Source organism: Petaurus breviceps, unplaced genomic scaffold (assembly GCF_028583685.1).
Source record: "Petaurus breviceps papuanus isolate PSGF00001 unplaced genomic scaffold, PetGlider_PUasm1.0 98, whole genome shotgun sequence".
NCBI lineage: Eukaryota > Metazoa > Chordata > Mammalia > Diprotodontia > Petauridae > Petaurus > Petaurus breviceps.
In genome coordinates, this window is record NW_027187460.1 from 62,640,267 (window position 1) to 62,658,583 (window position 18,317).

Below are 18,317 nucleotides of genomic sequence, written 5' to 3' on the forward strand. Positions count from 1 at the left end.
ATGTACACAATTTGTAAATAAATATATATCTACCTACATAGTATATATTTATTTACAAATTGTGTACATATGTTACTCTACTACTAATTATTTTTTTAAATAATATTTTATTTTCCCCTGAATTACATGGTAAAACAATTTTTAACATTTAGGTTTTTTTAAGGTTTTGATTTCCAAATTTTATCCCTGCCTTCCTTCCTTTCCTTTCCCCTCCCTGAGATGGCAAGTAATCTGATTTAGGTTATACATGTGTAATCATTTATAACATTTCCACATTATTCATTTTGTGCCATTAAACTAGAATTAAAAAAAAGAAAGAAGGTGAAAATGGTATGCCTCAGTCTGTATTCAGATAACATTAATTTTTTTCTCTGGAGGAAGCATTTTTCATCATGAGTTCTTTGGGATTATTTTGGATCATTGTATTGCTGAGAATAGATAAGTCATTCACAGTTCTTCATCATATATTATTGCTGTTGCTTTGCATAATGTTCTGGTTCTGCTCACTTTGGTTTGCATCGGTTCTTCTAAGTCTTTTCAGGCTTTTCTGAAATTATCCTGCTTGTCATTTCTTATAGCACAATAATATTCTATCACAATCATATACCATAGCTTGTTTAGCCATTCCCTAATTGATGGGCATTCCCTCAATTTCCAATTCTTAGCCACCACAAAAAAGAGATGCTATAAATATTTTTGTACAAATAGGTCTTTCTCCCTTTTAAAAAAATCTCTTTGGGATACAGACCTAGCTGCAGTATTGCTGGATCAAAGGGTATGCACAGTTTTGTAGTCCTTTGTGCATAGTTCCAAATTGCTCTTCAGAATGGTTGGATCAGATCACAACTCCACCAACTCTAATAATTATTTATATTATAAAACTTACACAAATGTAGAAAATTTAAACTATGAACCAAAGTTGAAATGGTATTTGATTCTAAGGTCAATAAAAGAGCCACTGGGGTTTACTGAATGGGGTTGTGGCATGGTCAGATCTGTGCTTTAGGAAAATCACTTTGGCAGCTGTGTGGAAGATGGATTGGAGAGGGGATACATGAGTCAGAGGAGACCAATTAGGAATGCGATCATAAACTCAGGTGAAACATGATGAGGGCCTAAACTATGGAGATGGCTTGTGTGAGCAGAGTGAAGGCCTCCTATATAAGAAATGCTGTGAAGGAAGAAATGACTAGATTAGGTAACTGATTGGGAGTCAGTAATATCGCCAAAGCTGCAAACCTGAGTGATTGGAAGGAGAGTGCTGCCCTCAACAAAAATCAGTCACTTCAGAAGAGGAGGGAGTGGGTATGAAGGGAGAGCTTTGTTTTAAATAGATTCAGTTTGAGATGCCCTTGGGACATCATGTCTGAAATTTCCAAAACACAGTCACTGATGTAGAAATCTCAAGAGAGAGACTAGGGCAGGATATATCGATTTGAGTTATGTTCATAGAAATGATGAGCTCAGGAATCGTGAGGTGATGTGGGGAGACAGGAGGGAGCAAGGTTTTGGGATGTTATGGGAGTAATAGGGTTGTGATTTTTGCCTGATTAACTGCTGGGGATCCTTGAGTTATGTTAGTCTATAACTGCCTTAGAGGTCCATCACAGCAACAGTCACATGAGAGAGGGAGAATAAGGGAGAGTGTTGAATTGAGTTGATAGAGGTAAGTAGGAATAAGCTATTGGTGGGAGGTGATAGTGGGCCCATCTTCTGATCCTCTAATGGGTTGATATTGCAATCCTTGGTGGGGCAAGCCCTTAGGAATTATTCTGTGGCCCTCATGTTGGAGACCACTAGCCTAGATAAGGAATAGATTCTTGACCTGGGATACATGAATATGAACTTTTTTTTTCCTTTTGGAGGAGGGAGGGTAGGGCAGTTGAGGTTAAGTGACTTGCCCAAGGTCACACAGCTAGTAAGTGTTAAGTGTCTGAGGCTGGATTTGAGCTCAGGTCCTTCTAACTCCAGGGCCAGTGCTCTATTCACTGTGCCACCTAACCACCCTGAATATAAGCTTTTTAAGAGAAATAATCATATTATATATTTGATAACCATATTATGTCATTGTTTCTTTTGTCATCCTATATGTTTTGTTTTTCATTTTAAAAGATTCTGAGAAGAGGACTATGGGCTTTATCATCCTTCCCAAGGGTTCTATAACACACAAAAAGGTTAAGAACCTCTGTTCTGAGGACCCTTCCAGCTCGAGGGTTTTTAGGTGCATTACTTTTATCTTCCCAACTAAACTATAAGGCTCTTGGACATAAATATCTTGTAGAACCCTCTGCTTTTACTTTTACACCTTCCTTGCAGGATATCTGTATAAATTTTCTCTCTGTACTCCTGTTTCAAATGTAACAACACTTATAGTGTGAAGGTTATAACTTGTTTATAACATATATAAACATAGCCAGGCAATGAGCATTTATTAAGAACTTACTATGTGGCAGACAGAGGGCTAAGCCCTGGGGATACAAATAGAAGCATAAAGATAGTTCCTGCCCTCAAGAAGCTTACATTCTAATGAAGGAAGACAGCCCTCAAAAATAAACTGAGAAAAGGGACTTTAGAGATCACATTCTCTCATTTTCAGATGAGGTAACTTGGACTCAGAAAAATTAAATTACTTGCCCAAAGTTGGATAGCTAATTGATGGCAGAGTTTGGAACTAGGACCTAGATCTTCTAATTCCCATTGAAGTGGTTTTTTTCCCCCCACCATTTCCACTGTACTGCTTCCCATGGGATATATTGTAGGATCCAAGAACTGATGGCTAGTAACCTCCCCCAAGTTATTTTTTGATGAGGAGAATCAAGGACACTTGCCACTATTATAAATGATTATGGCACTTTCCAAATTCTAGCTTTCATAACTTCATTCTTTTTGTTCATATGCCAAGCTTACATTCAGATATTGTTTTCATTTGGTGTCTGGGAGGTTTCTTTGCTGTCAACTCTTTATGTACAAGTGTTTGCTTTATTAAGCTTTCTTCTATATTGGAGTGTGAAGCGTTTCTTTTTGTTTTGTGTATTTAATGTGCAGTGAGTGTTGTGGGGTTGAGTAGATGAGCCCACATAGAGATTTAGGTTGGACCTTTGTGGGTGGTTTAGAATGTTTGTGACACTTATGCTTTGCAGAAGCTGGAGGGGTGGCCTGCTCTATACCCCTGCAAGGATAGGTATGTCATATGTCTGCCAGACCATGCTCAGCTATGTGCCTTTGGAATTTTACCATAACTTTTTTTGACTGATCTTAAGCATATTTTTGAGCTATAAACTATTATAATTTATTACAGCTTTTCTAGAAAGTTATGTGGATTGTTGGGGAGCAGGAAGAATGATTTTGGTAATTTTTTCATTTTTGTTAAGGAAGAATGAAGAAAAAGAGTTGGAAGGATAAGGGTGTAAGTAACCATGGTCGTGTTGCTGTTTTTTTCTTACCAAAGTTTAAAGGTTCTAAGGTTAACTTAATTTCTTCAAAGATATCGGCAACATTCTACATATAGAAGTATTTAGGTTTGTGGCAACCAGGGTGTTCTTTTGTAAGCCTTCTTTGTGTTTGGAAGTAGGACACAAAGGAGCTGTGTTTAAAAAGCTCTGGACTAGAAGATAAAATGGTATTTATAATTCCATCTCATTATTCTATGGGCCTAATAGGTTATGATTAGAGATTTACAATGACAAAATTTAAATGAAAAGAAATTGTCATTGGTAATTAGCTTGTCACATTTTAATAGTCAGCTGTTTTTCATTCACTGATTTGTGTGCATTTAAAAAGTATAGCTCTGGAGTTCTGGAGATAGAGTTGGAAAGAGAAGAACATGTACTAAAGTAATCTAGTCGTTAGTTTTTAATTTAAATGCTGTTCAGCTAAATAATTTGGCATCCAGAAAATTTCACTGGTTAGCTGTTTAAGCACATAAATAATTACTCCCAGGTTGTTTTGGGGGTTTTTTTTGCCTCCTTTTTAAAGAAATTTGGAAACAACAATTTATTGTGGCAAATAATATTTTCATGCATTGATTTTTTCATAAAAAAATTTTTTCACACATGGATGACTAGTATTACAAAGTTAACTTTCATCACCTTCAGGTCAGTTCACCCTAGAACATTTGGGATGAAATAAATACCTTTTAAAATAATAAATTCGATTAAAGAAAATCAGTCTTAGCAGCCTGTTAAGGGTTTGATACTTAACATTTGATACTTAAACTGAAGATTTTGCTGTTGGTTAATCAAGAGAAAAAGTTAGTTGTCATCTTAAGTCTCACCTTTTCAGCTTTTTTGATGAAAAGACTCCTGATATATTAAATTTTATTCTTTCTCACAGCCCTAGGCTGACTTTGGGAATAATGCTCATAAGATCTAAAAGGCTCCCAAATCAATATAGAGACGGTAAAGGACATATATGGGAAGGAGATTAGTGAAAGTGGGAGACAAGGCTGACTTAAAGAGAGGGAAGATTGTAGTTTAGGGTCCAAGACAAAAGGCAAATTCTTCTGCCTCTCCTGGCTTGCAGAACTTAGTTGAGTATGTGTGTCTTATGCTTTCTGCCCCATTGAAGGAGCCCTGGGAAGTATAGGTATTTGCAAAGATTCTGGCAGGTCAGCTATGGAGTCTGGAAAGTTTTGGAGGACCAAGTCTGGATTGTTTAGCCTGGAGAAGAAAAGAGCAAGGAGAGATAGGTTATCTGTCTATATTTGAAGGACTCAAGTAGAATAAGAACATGTTTGTTCTGTATTTCTTAAAAAGGCCAAGTGGAATCAGTAAGTAAAAGTTATCAAGAGGCAGATTTAGATTCAACCTAAGGAAGGATTTTCTTATGCACAGGCTTGTCTTTCAGTGATTGCCATAATTTAGGAGGATGGATAATGAGATCCTTTTCAGTGAAACAATTTAAGTAGAGGCTGGATGATCCACAATCAGTGATGTTGTAGAAGAGACATTCACTTTGTGGGAAGTTGGGCTATAGCTTGTATAGTGGTGTGAACTTCAGCTAAATTACTTTACCTTTTTATTCCTTAGTTTCTTTGTAAAATAAAGTAGGGATGGGAGGGGATCACAGATTTAGAGCTGGAAAGGAACTTCTGTACCCATCTAGTGCAACCTTCTTGTTTTCCAGAGGAGGAAGAAGGCTCAGAAAAATGAGTTGACTTGCCCAGGTCACACAGTCAGGCCTTCCTGACTCCATGGTTAGCACTCTATCTGTTATGACAGAGTTTTAACCTGGGCTTTGTGAACTTGTTTGTTTGTTTTTTGATTTCACAAGTATTTCAATATAATTGGTTTTCTTTGTAATCCTATGTATTTTATTTTATGCTTTTAAAAACATTATTCTGAGAATGGGTCCACAGGCTTCACCAGACTGTCCAAGGGGTCTATGACACAAAAAAGGTGAATAATCCCTGTACTGTGTCATGTTGCCTCTGATGATATCTCAGATGATCTTTTAAGTCCCCTCAGTCTTCTATCATCTCTACCTCCTAAATTCTGGAAATGGTATGATTTGAATGGTAGTAAATCTTAGAATCTTAGACAAGAAGAGATTTCAAGAAGTTATCTGTTCCACTCCCAGCCTTAAAGGTAGATGAATGTTGTAAGTCATTCAGGACAGATGTGTGCTTGTTTTCTTCCTGAAGACCCTTGGGATTAAAGATGCTACAGCTTCTCTTGATGGCAACAAAAGTCCATTAGGAATAGCTGATTATCATCAGTTTTAATTTAAACCCATTTTCTTTCTGTTCTATGGACATGGAGAACAACTATTCATCATACTCTTAAAAAAAACCTTCATATTCTTGAACAGACTAATTCTGGGGAATATTGTGGCCATTCACTCTGAGCTCCTTATTTTCCACTTCTATCTCGAAATTTTTTGTCATTATTTTTACTTCACTCTTCATTTTCTCCAGCACTTGATTAGGAGCTGGCCCTTCTTGCCAAGGCTAGGCCTTGACATATTCTCCTCTCATCCCTTCCTAATTTCTTCAGCAGATTGCACCTTCATTTCCTTTCCCCTTTAACCTTTAACCAGGCCCTTTCTACAGGGTTCCTTCCCTCCAAACTTCAGACATGCTCAGATGTCTCCTGTCTTTAAAAATATCATGACTAGACCCTACCAATTCCCTCAAGCTGTTGTCCTATATCCCTCTTCTTTCTTAGCCAGACTCTTAGAAAAAGCTATATAGACATATTGTCTTTACTTCCTCTCTTCTCACTCCTTAGTTTTTGGCAGTTTGATTTTGACTTTATCATCAATCAGCTGAAACTTCTCCTAAAAATTATCAGTGATCTCTTAATTACCAAAGAATGTCTTCAGTTGTTTTTTTTTCCCAGTTCTCATCCTTTTTTTTTTTTTTTGCTTTTTTGGAGGGCAATTGGGGTTAAGTGACTTGCCCAAGGTCACATGGCTAGTTTTTGTGTTGAGTGTCTGAGCCTGGACTTGAACTCAGGTCCTCCTGACTCCAGGGCGGACGCTCTATTCACTGCGCCACCTAGCCGCCCCTAGTTCTCATCCTTCTTGACATCTCTGCTATATTGGACATTGCTGACCACCTGCTCTTGTTGAGCCTTCTCTGCTTCTCCCTAGGTTTAGTGATTATTACTCTCTCTCTCTCTTAGTTTGCTCACTATCTGACTGCTTCTCCACTGTGTCTTTGCTGGCTGATCATCCGTATCACGTCCTCTAACTGTGGGTGTGGCAGGGCTCTGCCCAGGGCCCTCTTCTCTCTACCTACTCTCACCTGTATTGACCTCGTCAATTCTTATGGGTTTAATTATCCTCTCTGTCCACATGAGTCATAGCTCTCCACACCCAGAGCAAGTTTCTTGCCCTATAGTTGCATTTCACCAACTGCCTTTTTAGACAATTCAAACTAGATTTCTCAGATAAAACTCAAACTCAGCACGTCCCAAACAGAATTCGTTGTTTTTTCCACAAAACCTTCTCCTCTACCAATTTATAGGCTCTAGGATGTCTACCTCTATGTTTGTTAAGGGTGTGACCATTCTTCCAGTCTCCCAGGTTTGTAAACTTGGCATTATTCTTGATTCCTCATTCTTCCCCAACTCACATATACAGCCTGTTGCCAAATCCTGCTGTTTCCTTGTATCCTACCCCTTCTCTTTATTGACAGAATTACATTAGTTCAGGAGACTTTATCACCTTTCACCTTTCCTCCAAACCCTTCCCCTGTTTCTGAAGTTACCTCTTTCTGTTGAGGTCACTACCATTCTTCCAATCATCTATGTTTATAAGTTTGGGTACAAACTTTAACTCTTCACCCCACATCCCTAATCAGTTACCAACTCTTGTCATTTCTACTTCCATATCATCTCTTGTATTTAACTCTTTCTCCTTACAGAGCCCACCACCTTAGGTCAAGGCCTTGTTGTCTATTACCTAAACCAGTGGTTTTCAAATAGTGTTTGCTAGACTCCTGGGGGTCCTCAGGACTCCTTCATTGGATCCACAAGGTCAAAACTAGTTTCATAGTAATACCACAACATAATTTTTCCAACTACATATCTGTGTGAGGCCAGATTGTTTTCATATACAACATATCACAACAGATTAAATGCAGAATCAGATATATGAATCCAGCTGTCTTCTATTAAACCTGATATAAAAGAGATTTGCAAAAATATGTAGAACAATGCCACTGTTCTCACTAAATTTTTCTTGTTTTGGAAAATGTTTTTCGAAAAATGTTGCTTATGTTAATATGTAATGGGTTTATTATTTTTAAATTAATAAGTATTAAAATTTATCACTTTGAATTTCTAATATGGCAAGTATTGATAGATATAGCCCACATAAATAAACAAAAGCTCTTTGGGTCCTCAATGACTTTTAAGAGTGTGAGGGGGTCCTGAGGCCAAAAATTCTGAAAACCACTGATTTAGACTGTTGTAATGGCCTCTTAATTGTTCTCTCTGATTTCAGTCTTTCTTCAGTCTATCTTCCCATACAGCTGCCAAAGTAATTTTCTTTACAAGAGAATCTAACCATGATCAATAAACTACAGTAGTTCTCTATTGTCTTTGGAATAAAATATATACTCTCTCTCAGACTTTTTGAATGCCCTTCACCAACTTGGCCCCAACTTATCTTTTCAAACTCATTATAACTTTAGTGTGCTGCACTTTGCAGTCCAACCAAAATGAGCTTCTCTTTCTCTCCCCCTTTCCTCTTTTGTCCTCTCCCCTCTCATTTCTCCTCTGTCCCTTTGCTCTTCCCACCCCCAAAGGCTGGAATGAGCTTCGTCTTTCCTCCATTGCTTCACAGAATCCCTCACTTGTTTCAAAATATAGCTCCTCCACATCACCTTCTACACTGCAGCTATACACACACACACACACACACACACACATACCGTGTTTCCCCGATAATAAGACACTGTCTTATTATTTTTTTGGACAGAAAAACACCAGAGGGCTTATTTTCAGGGGAGGGCTTATTTTAATGAACATTGACAGCAATTTTAATAAACAGGTAAATGTGAACAAAAAAATATACCTTTATTCAATAAGCAAATCACTGGGGAAGAACAGGATGACGCACTCACTGCTGCAGCTCTGATTGGATGCAGCTCGGAGCGCGGTATTTCACGGAGGGGGAGGGGGACGGTGCATACAGAGGGTACCGTAATGTAGCGTGTAGCGCAGGGGATCACCTTCACTACAGTAGCAATCTCAATAGGGCTTATTTCTGGGGGAGGGCTTATTTTAGAGGAATCTTACACAGTAAGGGGAGGGCTTATTTTCGGGATAGGTCTTATTATCGGGGAAACACGGTATATGCTGTCTCCCTCTCTTAAATGTAAGCTCCTTGAGGGCAGGGACTTAACATTTTTGCATTTTTATCCCAGCATCTGGTACAGTTCCTGTGATATAGTAGATGATTAATACTTATTGATTGTTAACTGAATCGATCCCCTAGCTTGTTCTTCCCTAAGTTAAAATTTCCCTGTATAACTTATTTTTCATCCCTTTGATCACTTTTATTGCTTTTCTAAGGATCAGATCTCTCCATATTCTTTTTGTTTGTGACCAAGATTGTACAGGATTCTCTACTAAAGATCTGACTGATTCAGACTATAATAGAAAGAGTGCCCTTCAGTTTTTGAATACTTTACCTATTTTAAATATAGCCTGTCATCTTTTTGGCTTATTTCATAGTAGCCCAAAGTAAGAGAGACATGACCCCATGTACCTGTGCCCTTATACAGGTCATGAATCATTTAGTTGATAGTCCTCATTGTAGAGTCATGAGACTGTTAAGAATATTAAAAGGCAAATTCTTTATGGAATTCTCTTTTGTCAGGAATTTATATTATCTTAGAAGATAATATACTCTATTTTAAAATTCAATTCAACACACATTTATTAAGCACTTACCATTTGCAATGCCTTATGATTCAGAGAAAAATTCCATGAATTTCCTTAATTATAAAGGACATTTATCTATTATATAAATTTGGATTTCATTTCTTAGCATAAAACAAAAATTTCCCACAAATACTATATTACATATTAGTTTCTTATAATAAGTCAAACATTTCCTTGATTTTCCTTTTCATTGCTATGGGTTTGGTTGTATGTGTATGTGTATACAACACACACACACAACACATATGTTTCTGCCCATTTGCTTTCCTGATTATTTTATGCATTTATACATTTTAAAAATTGCTTCCCTTAGTAACTGATTCTAGTGTCTAGTGTCTAACAGGAATCACTGTCAGGAATTCCTTCATTTTGTCTAATCTAAATCCCTTAGAATTTAGTGGAAATCTTTTCCTTCTTCTCTGTTTGTACTCAAGCATCTCAGAGGACAGCTGGTTTTCTTCACTTGTGTAAGAGTTTTTCATAGTTCAGTTCAACAAGCATTTTAAAGTACCTACTATGTGTAAGGCACCCTCTTTAGGCACTGGTGATTCAAAGATGAAGAAAAGAAAAAAAATACCTTCAAGGGCTTACATTCTGGTCAAAAAAAAATAATTTGAGAGAGAAAGCACTAACAATGAACATATATATTTAAAAATAGTTATTGAACACATCCTTAGAGTGGTTTCCTACAGGAAGAATCTTCAATTCCCTTTAATTTTGTCTATAGTTCTTATGTTCTAATTTTTCCAGTCTTTGTGACATACCTATAAAGAACTTTCCCGATTTTTCACATCCCTATTTAATTGTGGATATCAGAACTAGGGCAGTTGGTAGCTGGAAGAGATAGCAGTAATGGCAATATCCAGCCAACATGAGTAAATCTGTTTCTAATCTTTTGCCATCCTTCTCCATAGTGTTTTGCAATTGACATTATAGTATAAGCTGGTGTTGCCCTTAGCTTCCATGTCTCACTACTTGTCAAGAAGCCCAGGTATTTGCTGTCTCTATTTTTGGTCTCATTGTGGTGGCATTTCACATCGGTAAATGTCCACAAGAATAATGATAATCTAGAGCAGAGGTATCAAACTCGTCTGCAAAACTCGGGAGAGTGGCCAGAACCAGATTAAAGTGTAATGGGGAATTATTTAACAAATAAAACAAATAACAAATAATAAATAAAAATACATAGCTATATGACATAGATGATCATAATGATAGTGATAATCTGTGGTTTTCTAAGATAATCCCTGAGGGATTTGGGTTTGATACCACTGATGTAGAGTAAATGTCTCCATTTTTCAAATGGTCTGACAAGGTTGTTTAAATCATTTTTAAATGGGTATAGATGAATGAATAAAAGGGTGGATTTTAAGCTGAAGGGGATTATATGTTCCAGCACCCTCATTTCACAGATGAGGAAAATAATATCCAGCAAAGAAAATGATTTGGTCACAGAAGTAGCATGATGGCAGTGCCAGCTGGCATTTGAACTCAAGTGATGACCCTAAATCCATTGTTTTTTCCACTGGGTCACACTTTGTTCCTATTAATAAAAAGTAATTGAACAAATAAAAATTAGATCTAGATGGACATGTTATGAATGTATTCAATGTCAGCTCATCTTTATCTTTTTTTTAATAGATTTGGTGTTGAATTTTTAACTTTGCTTCAGCCATTCAACAATCTGGCTGCACCTCTGGTAGCTGATTCTGAAATGACTCCAACATTAGTAACCAGTCATTTCTTGTCTGAAAAAGAGAGAGGGTCATTCTTGCTTTTTGTTTACCATTTTTTGACTCTCCTGAGTAGTCTATAAACTATTGGCTTCTTTCATATTTTGATGCTAAACCATATTTTCCAGCATGCTTTTTGCTATGCATTTTTGTGCTCTTCACCTTGATGTCATCAATTAATATATACGTTGACTTAGTTTGGAATATCTTTTAAGTTTTTCATAGTTTTTCATCTCTTCATATCTTGGAACAGATGTTGGCAATAAGCTGTGCTTAGCTTCATGCTGGTCTGTTTGCTCATAATGAGTTATGGGCCCAGAAAAAGTGAAGAGACCAAGCATCCTATGAAATGATGTTTCTTGTTGCCCTTGGATACATACTGAAGCCAATGACTTCAGCTCCTTTAATCATCTCCCTAAGGAGAACCTCTGAGCTGTTCTTCTGTTTAGCAACCCTTTCTTTATCTTCTAGTTTCATTCATACCAAGAATTTCAACATGATTGTAATTTAGTTTCTCTAAGACAGTAGCTTTTTAACTATCACTCAAAGTATCTAACAGTGTCACTCAAAGATCTAACATTTATAGTACTAGCAGCCAAGATAATGTTTGTAGACAGTCTAAAAATGATGCAATTCTTAGAATTCTCTGTTTCCTTTTTCCAAATTCTGATATAGTCTCTGCAGAAGCAACCACTGGTTGGTTTTCCTGCTTCAAGTCTCTTCTCTATCTACCACTCACCTGACAGAGTGATCTTCTTTAAGTGCTGATCTAACTATGTCACCCCCTCCCACAGCTCATTAAATCCATTGGCTCACTATTACATTATTATTATATTTGATACAAGATCAAATGTAAAATTCTCTATTTAGTTTTAAAGTAAGCCCTTCATAGCCTAGCCGCTTCCTATCTTTTCAATCTTACACGTTACCACCCTCTGTGAACTCTATGATGAGTTACATTGGCCATTTTGCTGATTCTGGCACCCAACACACTGTCCCATGCCTTTTTTCCAGCCTGTACTCAATGCCTGGAATTTCTTCCCTCCTCACTTCCACTTCCTGGCTTCCCTGACTTCCTTCAAAACTCTCCTCAAATCCCACCTTCTCCAAGATGACTCTCCTAGTCCCCTCTACTAAATAGTACACTATCTATAGTACACTATTCCTTACATTTATGCTTGATATATTTTGTATGTAGTAGTTATTTTGTGTTTTCTTTCCCATTAGAATGTGAACTACTTGAGACTGAGAACCAAGGTTTTGCCTTTTTTTTTTTTGATATCTCCAGTGTATAGCATTGCACAGTATATAGCAAGGGCTTAATAAATGCTTGATGATGATGGTGGTGATGGTATTACACAGAACTGAAGGTCATTTTGTATTTTTATCTTTTTCATGGGTTACTGTGGCTGACCTTGTAGTGATAAAGCTCTTTGTTTTGCTAGGATAGTCTTTGTATAATAGAATGTGATTTCCTTGAAAGCAGGGATTAGTTTTTTTGTTTTGTTTTGTTTTGTTTTGTTTTATCCTGAGTGCCTACCCATGTATATTTGGGTGCTTTGTATATAGTTGGTGCCTTATAAATGTTTATTAAATTGGACTTAATACACATAGACTATTGTTGGTATAATAGTCAAAGTCTTTTTCACTTTGATAAAATATGTCGGAGCTTATGTTTCATTGACATAGCCTTTTAAGAATTCAGCTTCACTTCCACCCAGGAAAAAGGCATAGAGTAGAACTTTGTGGAGAAGGTTCAATTCAACTAACATTTTTAAAGTGGGTGCTGTACATGAGGAACGTCTGGTGCCAGGGATACAAAGAGGATAAGGGACAATGATGCCCTCAAGGAACTTATTATGGTGTAATGGGCAGATGTAACACATGCATACTTTTAAAACCTGGAGTTATTAACCAAGGTTGAGTGTGATGGAGCAAAGGACAGCCAAGTGCTCTGAGAATTTTGAGGAAGGAGAGATAATTTTCATCCTTTGGAAAAGATAGTCAAGGATAGGGGTGACATTTGAATTGGACCTTGGAGAGAAGAACTTAAGCAAATGGAAACTGGGAGTGGCGAGAGTCTATTCTAAATATGGAGTTGGTATAAAAAAAAGACCAATATGTGATAAGAAAGGGCAGGATGAGAAAAGAATGTGGAACAGAGCCCCGCACCCCACTTTCCAGTTTGTCTGAAACAGAATACTTAAAGGGAAATAATATGAGATAGGGTTGAACAGATAGGTTTGGAGCCAGATTGTGAAGGGTCATGGTTCAAATTTCATGTGGTAGGCATGGGGAAGCCACTGAATGTTTTGAGTAGAGGTGTGCTACTAAGTCACAGTAAGTTGTCACCCTTTAAAATTTAAAAATTGTTTTTAATTTTTTCTTCCTCCCGACTCCCCTGACTAAAAACCCTACAAAACCTTGTAATAAATGTATGTAGATGATAAGAAAAAACAAATTCCTGCATTGGCCATGTCCAAAACATGTATGTCTCATTCTTTATCTTGAGTCTATCACCCATCAGGAGATGGGTAACGTGCTTCATCATTGTTCCCCTGGAATTGTGGTTCATCACTTACTCTTTAAGTGTGCATTAATGATGCCCTTATGGCATGGAAATATCAGTGCGTTTTCAAAATAAGTATTTTGCCAAGTCATCAGGAAACAGTTTACACCAGAGGTATTGAACTCAAATGTGGGGCACGAAACACACTTGGGAGTATTGTGGACCAGGTGTTTGGCACCTCTGATTTACTTGACTGTGGAACTTTTTTTGAAGACCATAAGTAGGGAGGGTTTCCTGAGACAGTCTGTTCCACTTTGGGACAGCTCAGATTGTTAGAAAGTTTTTCCTAATGTTGAGTCAAAATCTGCCTCTCTTCCATTTCCATCTATTGCTCTTACTGCCAAGTAACTTATTGCTCTGGAGCCAAGCAGAACAAGGCTACTAATATCCTCTTCCACATGATGGGCTTTCAAGCCCTTAAATGTATCTAATATAAGCTTTTTTTTGTGTGGGAATAGGGACATATTTATTTGTCTGCAGAGAATGATATATTACTTCCCCCCTTCAAAGGGCATGGCAGAAGAGTTAGGTAAACAAAGGGAAGGTAATAGAAGTCCACGATGATTCAGTCGAACCAAACCTCACTTCTTCTTGGGTTCCTTGCAGGCCATAACATACCTCTGGGCCACATTGAGGGGAGGAGAGTAGCCATCTGCATAAGAGGTGTCTTCAAACAGGACAGAGTAGTCTTCCTAGGGCGGCTATGGGGGAGTGTGAATCAAAGCCTGGTAGAAACAGGTGGTTTGGGGGTACAATGCCAGAACAAGCTGATCCTTCTGGAATAAAGCTTCAGGGTCTGTCTGTCTCAGGATTGGCCTTCCATTGTGGGAGTGGAATGTAACTAAAATGTATCTAACATAAGCTTCCTGAGTCGTCTTTTGTCTCCTCAGCTGATTTTCATATGGTATGATCTCAAGACACTTGGCCATCTCTCTTCACTAAACTCTCCATTTTATCAATATCCTTCCAAAATAGGTGCCAGGCCCTCTGCCTGAGTCAGTGTGGATAGCAGCGCCATCACCTTGTTAGTTCTAGATATTATGATTCTCAAGGTAGCCTCTGATCCCCTTGGGCTGCCGGAAAACAGTGGTGATTCACATTAAACTTGCATTCCATGAAAATCCCAGATTTCTTCAAGATGAATAGCTGTTTAGCCTTATCTCCCCCACGCAGCCAGCAAGTGTCTGAGCTAGATTTGAACTTGGGTCTTCCTGACTTCAGCCCCAGGACTCTATCCAATGTGCCACCTAGCTACCTTTATTATTATTATAATATCACTAGTGTTATTATAAAATCACTCATAGTTTATTTTTTTAAGGCTTATTTTTATTTATATTAATTATGTTTATGAAACTGTTACCTATTCTTTGTTGAATTTGTTGAACTTGACCTTCAGCTCTGAGGGCTTTTAATCTGTATCTGGCTTTTATGTTGAACATAATATCCATGTAATTTAAGTTTGCATGTAAGGAAGTCATCAGATGACAAGGTAGACTTAGAAAATGAAATTCTCACAACAAAAGTTATGATTCTAAATAAATCAGATCCTACTTTATAGCAAATTGTTGTACTAGCAAATGTAGAAATCCTGTGGTATTTAAGAAGAACTATCTTTTGGTCACATTTTATATGAAGAATATGAGGAGCTCAGTTCTTTCCTTTCAGGCAAAAGGAGAGGGAAAGAGGTAGAAGGTGTAAAAATCTTCTTTCATCTCTCATCCTTTCTCAGTGATTCATCCTTTCAATAAGAATGTACCATTAAAACCAAATTTGCAAGTTTATGAGATGCACATAGCTTAGGGGAGGTGGCCAGATGGGAGAATCACTGCTAAGGTATTCCCTAATTTTATCCAACTGTCTAATTGTATTTAAGAGGCCCTAAGTCTCAGGCCAATAACTTTTTAAGTTTTTCACATGCCTTCAAAATAGGAATTTGAATTGTTGGAATTTTTTGTAATCCTTTAAGTTCCTTTCATATGTATGTAGGTAATGAGTTTTCTCAGCTTTTTATTTTTTAAAAATATAATGTTTCTTTTTCAGACTTTTTCAGAGGCAATTAGATTTAATGTGGATTATGGAGTTTTTGAAGTAGTTAATGATGCCCCTAACCTTTTAGAAAAGCAACTGAAAAGAATTCTACAAGAACAGAAACCTCGAAATCCCATTTATGATGTTGTAAGGAAAGAAAAATGTGGTATAACACCTGATAAATTAAATGTCTCTACTAAAGAAGATACTCTAAAGATCGACTATAGTATTATGGTAAGAAATTGAATTTGAATTAAAATTAATTGCTTAAAATAAAGTATTAGTTGGAATTAAGTTCTGGGTCTTGGGGGGGGCTCTCTTTCCATTCAAGAAACAGTGCACTTGATTAAATTGTGCTATGCTGATGCTTAAGCAATTACCCACTGATTTCTTAGTTGTTTATAAGTATCTGAGATCCAAATAAATCTTGATAGTGCCCTTTTGGAATGCAAAAGCTTCATTTACTTTACATAAATAAAGCCAATGCAACCAAGATTAGGAGGGAAGCAGAAAACTGGGAAAGAATTTTTGCAACCAATGTCTCTGATTTCTAAAATATATAGAGAACCGAGTCAAATTTATAAGAATACAAGTCATTTCCCAGTTGATAAATGGTCAAAAGATATATGAACAGGCAGTTTTCAGATGAAGAATTTAAAGCAATTTATATCTATATGCATGAAAAAATGCTCTAAATCACTATTGATTAGAGCAATGCAAATAAAAACAACGCTGAGGTATTATATCACACCTATCAGATTGGCTAACATGACAAAATAGGAAAATAATAAATGCTGGAGAAGATGTGGGGAAAAGTGGAACACTAATGCATTGTTGGTGGAGTTGTGAACTGATCCAGCCATTCTGGAGAGCAATTTGGAATTATACCTGAAGGGCTATAAAACTGTATTTACCCTTTGACCCAGTAATACCACTTCTAGGTCTGTATCCCAGAGAGACCATAAAAATGGGAAAAGAGCCCATGTGTACAAAAATATTTATAGCAGTTCTTTTTGTGGTGGCAAAGAATCAGAAACTGAGGGGTATGTCCATCAATTGAGGAATGATTGAGCAAATTGTGGTATATGAATGTAATTGAATACTATTGTGCTATAAGAAATGATGAAAAGGCAGACTTTAGAAAAACCTGGAAAGCTTTATATGAACTGATGCTGAGTGAAATAAATAGAACCGGAAGAACAATGCACACGGTAACAACCACATTGTGCGATGACTGACTTTGATAGACTTGGCTCTTCTCAGCAATGCAAGGATCTAAGACAACTCCAAAAGACTCACAATGGAAAATGCTATCCACATCAGAGAAAGAACTTTGGATTCTGAATGCAGATGAAGCATACTATTTGCTCTCCTTTGTTGTTGTTGTTGTCTTATTCTTTCCCATGGTTCTTCCCACTAGTTCTAATTAATGTGAAAATATATTTAATATGAATGTATAAGTAGAGCCTATATCAGATTGCACACCATCTTGAAAATTTGATACTCAAAATCTTATGGAAGTGAATGTTGAAAACTAAAAATAAATTTATTTTTTAAAAAAGCTTCATTTACTCTGGATGTATGAAAATGTTCCATTAACATTGATTAGCATGATATTTATATCACATCATTTATAGAATAACCATTTACTAGTAAAGGTCTCCATAGAGTCAATTTGTATAAAATGAATTCCCTTTGCCCCATTAACTTTTATCATAAAGATAGAGTTGCATTCTCAAAGAAAAAAAAAACCTGGACAAAGCTGGAAACTTTTGCCAATTCTGGGTGCTAGAGTACACCAAACTTGTTAGAATTGCTAGGAGTTGTAGCTCATGTCTACATATTTACTCTTCCAGACCACAGAATGAAGAAATGAATGAATGAAAAAGTATTTAATAAGCATTCCAGGCACCATACAAAGTATTGGAGATAGATGTAAAAAAGAGATAGTCTTTGGCCTTGAGGAGGTTATTTTAGATGGGGGAGAGCGGGATGCAGCCACATGGCAGAATAAAAGCAGGGACTTTCTTGAGTTCTCTCCCAAACCCCTCTAAATACCTGTTAAAATGACTCTAAACAAATTCTAGAGCTACAGAACCCACAAAATGACAGAATGAAACAAATCTCTAGCTCAAGACAACCTGGGAGGCCAACAGGAAGAGTATATCACACCAGACTGGGAGTAGAACGTAGTCCAGCGTAGGCTGCGCTGGCACAGACCTGACTGGAGCAGGCCCCAGGGCACCAAATAACTGGCAGCTGTGGCAGTTTCCAGACTCCTCAACCTACAAACGCCAAAGACAAAGTAGAAGGTCAACTCTGTTGGACCTGGGTAAGAGAAGAGCCTGGTCTGGCCCCAGCCCTGGGGTGGCAGAGGTGGTGATGGTGGTCCAGCAGCTGCTTCCAGAGCTCCAGGCCCACAGATAGTGAGGGGATCAAGAAACTGATCAAAGGGGTATTGAAAGGATCTCTTTGCTGGCACTGAGGCAGAGCTGGGTGTTGGTCCTGGGATGAGGAGAAGCTCTGGTGTGGCAGAGCTTGTGGTGGCTGTGGAGAGGGAATCCTCATAGTTCCAAGGCAGAAAAGAGTACTTGT

The 18,317-nt window shown here is 37.4% G+C and overlaps 1 protein-coding gene across 1 annotated transcript in view; it reads left to right on the plus strand.

Moving 5' to 3' along the window:
- The window catches only part of RGS22 (regulator of G protein signaling 22), a 183,483-nt gene that overhangs the window by 14,966 nt on the left and 150,200 nt on the right, over positions 1-18,317 (plus strand). The window contains exon 4 of the mRNA XM_069081333.1: positions 15,735-15,956. Within this exon, the coding sequence (XP_068937434.1) occupies positions 15,735-15,956 (222 nt within the window). The remainder of the gene's footprint in view (positions 1-15,734; positions 15,957-18,317) is intronic.